General features: G+C 33.6%; 1 protein-coding gene across 1 annotated transcript; it reads left to right on the plus strand.

Moving 5' to 3' along the window:
* Positions 1–4,515: 4,515 nt before the first annotated feature.
* Positions 4,516–7,098, plus strand: LOC106463804 (homologous-pairing protein 2 homolog). Its single transcript, XM_022391416.1, has one exon. The coding sequence runs from the start codon at positions 4,577–4,579 to the stop codon at positions 5,207–5,209; it is 633 nt and encodes a 210-aa protein (XP_022247124.1). The 5' UTR covers positions 4,516–4,576; the 3' UTR covers positions 5,210–7,098.
* The last annotated feature ends 2,271 nt before the right edge of the window (positions 7,099–9,369 follow it).

Below are 9,369 nucleotides of genomic sequence, written 5' to 3' on the forward strand. Positions count from 1 at the left end.
TCCACTTTTCACCTGCTTCTGCTATTGTTCTTGTAAATGTCTACTATATGTTCAGGCTCAGCTAAGTAATGTATTGCCAAAATATACAGCCAACTTATGTTTGCAAAGAATTCTTGGCTGCACCAGTAGTCATCATCTTCACCACGAGGTGTGTGTAGTTTCATTTTGTGCCAATATAGTGGACAACATTCTTCCAGCCACATTCCTTCTTTTCCACAAGTCAAGAGATATACACATGTGGAAAAATATGGAATCCTCAGGCATAGTCACCAAATTACTTCATAGTGTGTAGGAATAAGCATTATTATTGCATTTTACATTGACGAGCCACTGGACTTAGCTTCTGATTGTTCCAAAGATATGTAATATTGCATCAAGATGCTGAACATTCCAACTGATGACATTGCAGTACTTTGTGGCAAACTTTGTTTATTACTTGCATCTCAACTCTCTTCTTGGCCTTTAGTCACTCAAATCAGCACATAGCAATGCCTAGACTGGTTATTGAATGCCTAAGGGTTCCTTAGAGACCATTTTACTGAACCTTGGAACATTATAGCAATGCCTAGACTGGTTATTGAATGCCCAAAGGTTCCGTATAGACCATTTTACTGAGCCTTGGAACATTATAGCAATGCCTAGACTGGTTACTGAATGCCCAAAGGTTCCGTAGACCATTTTACTGAGCCTTGGAACATTATAGGAATGCCTAGACTGGTTACTGAATGCCCAAGGTTTCCGTAGAGACCATTTTACTGAGCCTTGGAACATTATAGCAATGCCTAGACTGGTTACTGAATGCCCAAAGGTTCCGTAGTCACTCAAATCAGCACATAGCAATGCCTAGACTAGTTACTGAATGCCCAAGGGTTCCGTAGAGACCATTTTACTGAGCCTTGGAACATTCAAGCTGATAATTGTCGATGTGCCAGTGGTGTAGTGCTAAATTTTTTAGTGCCAGAGCCTTAGCAAAATTTGTCAGACATGTAGAAATCTCATATTCAAAACCTATATTCAATATTTGTCAGACATTTTAAATAAAGAAAACACGAAGCACTAATAATCTGAGACTTCTTACATTAGTACGAACTTGAATTTGCATATATATTGCCGAATAAAAACATGTTACTCAGCTTTCTTTAAATTACGAAACCAAAACAACTGGGAACCTTATGAAAATCACTAACATTAAAAAAGTTTTCAAAACGCACATTTTATTAAACTGCTATATTTCTAACTACTCTACAGTAATAACAACTTTGAAATTTATACTGCTTTGCGTACCTTTTGTCCTGCCAAGACGAACAACTAAAAAAGTGAGCTTCATTGTATATTGTGTAAATAATAAATGTTTTAAAATATGTACGCTTTAAATGCACGGTATAATTGTAAAATGTATTTTATTAAATGTTTTAATATCATATTTGTGTCTTAATAGCCATGTGACATATGACAATAATTTTACCATTTTAATGCTCTGACACTTGCTCTTCAGCCTGAGCAGTCACAATGTGCTCAATCCTAGCTCCTGAGAGAGAGTGACAGTGTGTGTGTATGTGCGCGCGCGCTGATGGTCTGAGAGAGTTATACCAGTGGACACGAGAGATCACAAATAGCCAGGATGTTCTCTGACGTATCATTTAATAACTTAGTCTGCGATATTCATTTTCACTGACTTTCAATAACAAACTATCAATAATCCATAATACAGAATGTACCAATATAGTATACGGAGAATAAAATGAACATAGACATCTTTCATACACCTAATATTTTTGAGTTCTATATCTACATTGGCCAGCTTCAATTTGTAGTATGTAACTTCTGGATGCTGGAGCTGGAGAAAGTATATCTACATGACATAAAAACAGGATTCAGAAGAATGATAATACCACAATGTTAAGCCAGAATAAGGTCCTAGTGTAGTATCTCACAATCCTTAAGTTACCTATGTCAATGATCATTACCATTATACATATTCAAGGGAGGTATATTCCTAACTCCTGGGTTTCTATACCCATGGTGGGCAGAGCACAGATAGCCCAATGCGTAGATTTGTGCTTAACACAAACAAACAAACTATATCACCCATCGAAATTAGTATGACCTCAACCGAGGAAATCATGACCCAGAAATACGGCAAGGTAGTATAAACCTTACTGAACAATAATTGCAGTATGTAACCAATTTACAAGAATATAATGTCTTTAACTGTAAGTAGAATTCTTGCATTAAAATTGAGAAACTTTTACTTGAATAAATAAATATTTTTCTACTTTATGGGAGGCTACAGTTTGGCGATCTCTCCATTTTTATTTTTTTTTACTCGGGTTTTCTCTTTTAGAGTTGGATTGTTTCAAGACCTCTGGTCCTTGACTTTTGACATGTTACAGAATTGTCCTTTCTTAGATTTTTGCTAAATCTAGAAATGTCGCAGCATGTCAGAACTTATTCCAAATGATATGAATATAGGGTGAGACCTATCTGAATATTTTCTACTACCAGCGATCTTTTCGATGTGGCTACACACATAAGACTCACCATTTTTGTGGAGCAGTTTGTTTGTTTCGGATTTCGCGCAAAGCTACACGAGGGCTATCTGCGCTAGCCGTCCCTAATTTAGCGGTGTAAGACTAGAGGGAAGGCAGCTAGTCATCACCACCCACCGCCAACTCTTGGGCTACTATTTTACCAACGAATAGTGGGATTGACCGTCACATTAAAACACCCCCACGGCTGAAAGGGCGAGCATGTTTGGTGTGACGGGGATTCGAACCCGCGACCCACAGATTACGAGTCTAGTTCCCTAACCACCTAGCCTTGCCGGGCCTTGTGGAGCAGAACCAGTCACAAACAAAATTCAATTAATTCAATTTGTTTTTCAGTGGCACTACTAACTTTCTGATAGGAAACTCTGTACTGGATTAATAATATAACCAGAATAAAATATATTTTGAATAAAATCACATCTCTTTGAACAAAAAAGAAAAATTATGGCCGCATTTTGGATCATATCAGTTAAATAAAGGGAAGAGAAAGTCTCATATTTTAAGTCATATAATAATTTATATTTCAATTACTATGCTTTTAGATATGACTGTAGACTTACTAGGCCTATTTTCATTCATTAATTGTAGAAGTATTAACTTCATTATGCTAGAAATTGGGGTTTTTATCAATTAAACTGAAATGGGTATTATTGTGAGTTAACTACATGAGAGAAAATAAATGTGGAGTTAAAGGGTCATATAAGAATCAAATCTCAGTAGGTGATAGTTGTATAGTAGATTTATGAACTGAGGCCTAATAAAATTAAAAAGGGCTGTACATGAGCCTCTTTATTTAATACTGTTATTGTTTCGTAGGCTTTCTAATCAGGCAGTTGAAATCATTGAAATGTGTTCGCACAGGTCCTTCCTGACTAACTTGGTTTCATTTCGAAATAAAACAGAAAATGCTTCTCTTTTGCTCGTCGAATATAATGTAAAATTATTCTACCATGTCAAAGTATTCTATTTTTTTTTCACGAAAATAGTAAATGAAAGTCAAGCTTCAATTTCAATTCATTAATTAATTAGAAAGCTTTTGCCTACCAGCTTAGTTAGAGGACTAAACCTTGTTTCAAGATCGTGGGAAGACCATTAACTTGGCATTAACTTTTCTGTGGTAATTAAATTTTTGCGTTTCCGGCGAGCAGGATTTAAGCCGAAAACTTTCGCATGCCATGCAAATACTCTCCCGACTAGATAAATTCACCAATTACCGTTAATAAGACATGTTTCAACAATTCACACTACTACAATTAACAATAAAAGAAAATATTTGTTTGTTTGTTTATTGTTAAGCACAAAACGACACAATAGGTTGTCTGTGTGATGTGTTCATCGTGAGTATCGATGTGTTTTTTGTGTTATAAACCTTTAAAATTTCCGCTGAGCCACTGGGGGTCAAATAAAACTGAAGCCCAGTCTATCACTCGATTCACCATTACACTGGTTTCGGGGAACTTCATCCCATCAATAACCATGGACCAGGGCAAATCAAAATAAAAAAAGAAAATAGGTTTCAAAAATTCTATATAAATATAGGTTGACTCCGTATACACCACACATTGACTTTTGATGGTTCGAAAATGGGTCTAAAATGGAATTTCATCGCATCTTTAACATGGGCCTCCCAGTGACTCAATGGTAAGTCTACAGGCTTACGACTCTAAACACTGGGTTTCGTTACCCGTGGTGGACAGATCACAGAAAGCAATAGGCTAATGAAGAGAAATGTGTCAAAAATCTGCTGTAAAACATGATTTCAATCACAAATATTAAACCTAAACTTTAGGATATATTATTTAAACACATATATAATACACTATTTGATAAACTTCAACTTTGCGTCAATACAAAACTTAAAACATCGTATAGCGAATTAATATTTTAAACATAACCATCATTTTATTCACCAGAGGGCTTCATGTAACGTTTTTGTTTTGGTGCTTTTCAAAGGCGGGATTCTCAACGCAAAATACTGATCGAAGGATGCTTATCAAGTTTTCAGTTTTCCTATTAGTGAGCTTAATATGAGTAAATCTAAAGAAACTCTTATAATGGAAGTGGTTCTGTCATATTTAAATAGACAGAATCGTCCTTATAGTGTACTAGACGTGTTTAATAACCTTCATAAAGAATATGGTAAAACAGCCGTGACTAAAGCCATTGAACAACTTTCTCAAGACGGTAAAATCGTGGAGAAAACCTATGGGAAACAGAAAATTTATTTTGCTAACCAAAGCCAGTTCCCGGATGTTGAAGAAAAAGAACTGAATGCCATGGATGCTGAAATTCTTACTTTGTCCGGAACATTAAAAGAGATCCAGTCATCAGTAAGATCGAAAGAATCCTTATTAGAAGCTCTAAACAGTAGTATGATTACAGAAGAGATTGAAGTTAAACTTAAGGAACTGAATAAGGATATTGTAAATTTGAAAACTAAACTAAATCATTTGAAATCCACAACCGTTTACATAGATCCTGTTCAAAAAAATAAAATTTATACAGAAAATGAAAAGTGTGTCAAAGAATGGCGCAAAAGAAAGCGAGTGGCCAATGATGTAATTGAAGCAATATTAGAAGGATATCCAAAAGGAAAAAAAACCCTTTTGGAAGAGATTGGAATTGAAACTGATGAAGATGCAAATGTAGCAGTTCCTTAGACATGGACTGATGATGGAGTTTATAATTCATTAACCAAATATTATAATATTTTATTTATACTGCCAAAAGATAATTAGATAGTTATCCTCATAAGCAAAAATTGGTGGTTAATGTTGCCTATTTTAGTATTTATTTTGAAAGTTATTTTCCAAAAAGAAAATTAAATAATTTAATCTGTTAATTACTTAATAATAATATGTTTGTGAAGTTTAGTTTGTTAGTGGGTTAGGAAAAAAAAAGAAATTAGTAAATTTTTTTATGGCTAAATTTTTAGATTGGTGTTTGTTGAATTTTTGTGTGTGTGTGATATGGCATTTGATTCTAATAATCTTATAATCCAGAGATAAACCTGACTACATATTGATTAATCTTATTACTTGATATACATATTTTTTAAAGATTAAGATAGAATATTTCTCAGGTATATTGCAACTCAGGTTGAATTAGGAGAAAATCAGCTTCATACTTACCTCAAAATACAGATTTTGATCTTTGGGTTATGTACAAAGCATAATGTTAGGATTTTTATGTGATTTATAAATATTAGAAAACGATAACATAAACTGTGTAGAAGGTAAAGAAAAGCATCCATAGGAATGATTCGGTCTTCTTTTTTTTTCTATTTTGTGTGTGTGGATAGTGGTTTAAGATGTGCTTAAACAGAGTATCTTTCAAAGCTGATATTTTACTAAAAAGTATATGTAGATATCAGTTTTATGAAACATTAGTTATGTAAATATATGTGTATTGCTTTTGATTGTTACAGACCACCTGATCAGACAAATGATGTAAGTGGGAATTGTATAATGAGATCAAGACTGCTACTAGTAAAGCAGTAATCATGAAAGCTTTGGTTATAGAAGCATTAAATGGTAATATGGAGTCAAATAGTGAGGGAGAGAGGTTTCTTGAAGTGATTCAGGATGATGTTTTATTCCAAGTGGTCAAGAAGTCAACCAGAAAGGATGTCATTTTATATTTATTGTTAACCACTAATTTGGATGTCATTACAATTGTTGATGTGGAGAAGGGAAGTTATTGCCTAATTAGGTTTGATGTTTTGTTACTTTAGGACAGGGGTCTCCAAACCTTTTTGGACAAGGGCTGGGAGGTAGATCTTTTTTTAGGCTTCGTGGGCTGGAGTGGTCATGGTAAGATTAAGTAGGGGTTCATACATGATCAGAATACAACATCACTAATTTATTTCTCATAAGAGCACATATTGAAAATATCATTTTATTACTTTAATGAACTGTTGGCGGGCCGTATCGCAACTAGATTGGCTTTTGCTCAATTATGTTTAATTTTTTTGTTTTATAATGTTAAAGAATTATATTATTACCTTAATAAACTGTTGGCAAGCCAGATAAACCAAAGTTGCGGGCCATAGTGTAGAGACCCCTGCTTTAGGATATCAAGAAAAATGAAATTTAATACCCAATTTTTAGAAAGCCAATTGTCTGATTAGTAAATTTGGATAATGTGTAGAAAAATGATGTGGAACAGAGTTGGGAAAAGTAAGAAAAAAAATTAAATTCAAATTAGGCATGTTTCCAAAAAAAGATAAAGAAAATTGGGGATAAATACCACAAGTTTAAAAAGATTAATTATTACTATTTTCAAAGGGGTACTAAACGTTGCCCTAGAACTTGTAAGCCAATTAATTTATTTCTTTAGTGGGAAAAATTCTAGTGAGTGATAAAAGAAGCTTTAATAAATTATTTGTATAATATGATATAAAAACAAACAAACATGGATTCACCAAAGTGAAACAATGCTTTACTAAGCTTAGCTCTTTTTGAAGATGTTATACGTCAACTACTTGTCCAACTTATCAACTAATCCATATCATTTTTTAGCACCTCAATAAAGCTACAAATACTCAAGAGTTTAATGTCATCAGTAGTCTTTATTAATCTAGTAATTATGCCTTATCAATATTCTTAATGTAAGTATGCAAATGCAAAGGCCCAAGCACTAACACCTGGAAACACACTACTAGTAACAAAGGTTCAGTTTTGCTGGACTTTATTAATAACACAAAGTTTTCTCACCCAGCCATCCTTCAATTCAACTAACTAGTCTTTTGCCAAGTCTCACCAATGTAATTTTCTTAGCTAATTTTCTGTGTGACATCTTATCAAAAGCTTTTTGAAAATCTAAGTGTACTTTTAAAGTAAGTGCAAGGTAATGCATGCAAGTTATCATAACATAAGGACAACAAGGGACCTGTTGATCTATCTAGGTGTCCCGTCCACTAAACTACACTGTGAAAAAAAAAGCCAAAAGCCAGTCCTTATTGAAGTATTTCTCAAGCCTTCCCTTAACCTACTGCTTCCACCACCTCTGAACTCAACCCATTCCTGAACCTAACTCTTGCCAAAATTTATACTTGGATTCCTTAGTATTACCATTTTCACCATTAAGTACAAAAAATTATGCATAATGTTTATCATTTCCCTTAACAGACATAAACACCTGAATCATATCACCTCTAACTCTTCTTTTTTTCAAGAGAAAACAATTTCAGAAATCTTAACCTTTTCTCCTATGACAACCCTTCTATCTCTTTGGGTAATACAGTTTAACAGTGGAGTAACTGGATTTTGACATTCACTCTTATAATACACCAATAGCTTCAAAATAGGGAGTGTAATTTTATGGCAAAAGGACTCAAACTGTGGACCTTCAGATTCACAGATTGGCAGATTAACTATTAAACTGCACCAACCCCTACACCATTCAGACTGATTTAATAAGGCTTGAACTGAGATAAACAAACTCAAGATTGGATTAATGTGATTGAATAAGAATATCTTGTTATGGTGGTAGATAACACACCAGTGCCATTAAGGCAAAGTTCAGTTGCTAATAGCAAAGCCAATAAAATTTAAGATGTTTTTATTGACATGTTAATTATAAGTCAAAAGAGATTATTGATTTTTTTATACAAGCCAGTAGTTAGGTCTTGCATGGAATATTTTGCCTTTTATCTAAGCAAAAATATTGACTTATTGGAAAAAGTTCAGAGGAGGGCTTCTAGGATGAATTTAAGGAAGGAGTAGGTAATTGTTTTCCCATGGATCTCTTAACTTATTTTCTGTTGAAAAACAGAAAGAAGGGCAAGAGGTGATCTTATTAAAATTTACAAGATTATATGGTTGAGATAAAAGAAAATAAAGGCCTTAGCTTTCTTTGTGATGAATTTAAAAAATACACAATTTTAAGATTTGTAGAAGATGGGTTAGTTTCTGTCAAGACTGTTTAATTTTTCTAACAGGGTAATTAGTGTTTGGAATGAGTTACCATAAGAAGAAATGGAGGCCAGTACCTGAAACAGGCATACTTGTGGAATTAATGATTCCTTAGAAATAAAGATGAAATTAAATTTACTTTTATTGTTTTTGTGAGAAAACAGCTACTAATTCATACTAAACTGAAATAACTTAAACAACTGTGAATTAAAGGATTATCCCACAAATGTTTATTATTTATATAGCTCGTTGGTATGGAGAAATGATTTGGTAAGAACTTACACTATTTAATTTCCTTTATGCTTACTTAGTGGACCTTGTTACAGAAAGTTTTTGTATGAAAGGTGGTTGTAGTATAGATCCACTTGGTACATGGTTACCTGAAACAAAACCAAAATGCATTTATGACATTTACATCAATCTTCTTTTTCTTGAAGTCGAATATTAAGGTCAGTCTTGAAGGATCAAATGATACCTTATTGTCTGTGTATTATGTTATAAAAACTAGTTAAGTGTAAAACTACAACTGAGACAAAAATGAACATTCAAATAATACTGCTAAGTGGCAATTCAAGCTGTTTTTGTTACTATGCATATTATTCCTAGCATTTATTTGGTCATCTGCAGAAAAATATTAATATTACAATGTATTGTTACGTCTCCGTTTGTTAATTAACTTTCCGTAACTTCGTTCCGACGAAACTTAAGCGACACAAGTCTTTACTTAATAAAACTGGTTTATTCTTTCCGAATATAACTCTGCGATACACTCAACTTAAACAATCACGCTAAACAAACGCTGTAACGTCTCTCGTGCTCTCTGACTGCAGTTCAATTACTCACTGTCTATACCTTCCCGCGTCACGTTGTCCCCTCTTATATATATCCACCTACCCTATATCTAG

Source organism: Limulus polyphemus, unplaced genomic scaffold, assembly GCF_000517525.1.
Source record: "Limulus polyphemus unplaced genomic scaffold, Limulus_polyphemus-2.1.2 Scaffold1487, whole genome shotgun sequence".
NCBI classification, from domain to species: domain Eukaryota; kingdom Metazoa; phylum Arthropoda; class Merostomata; order Xiphosura; family Limulidae; genus Limulus; species Limulus polyphemus.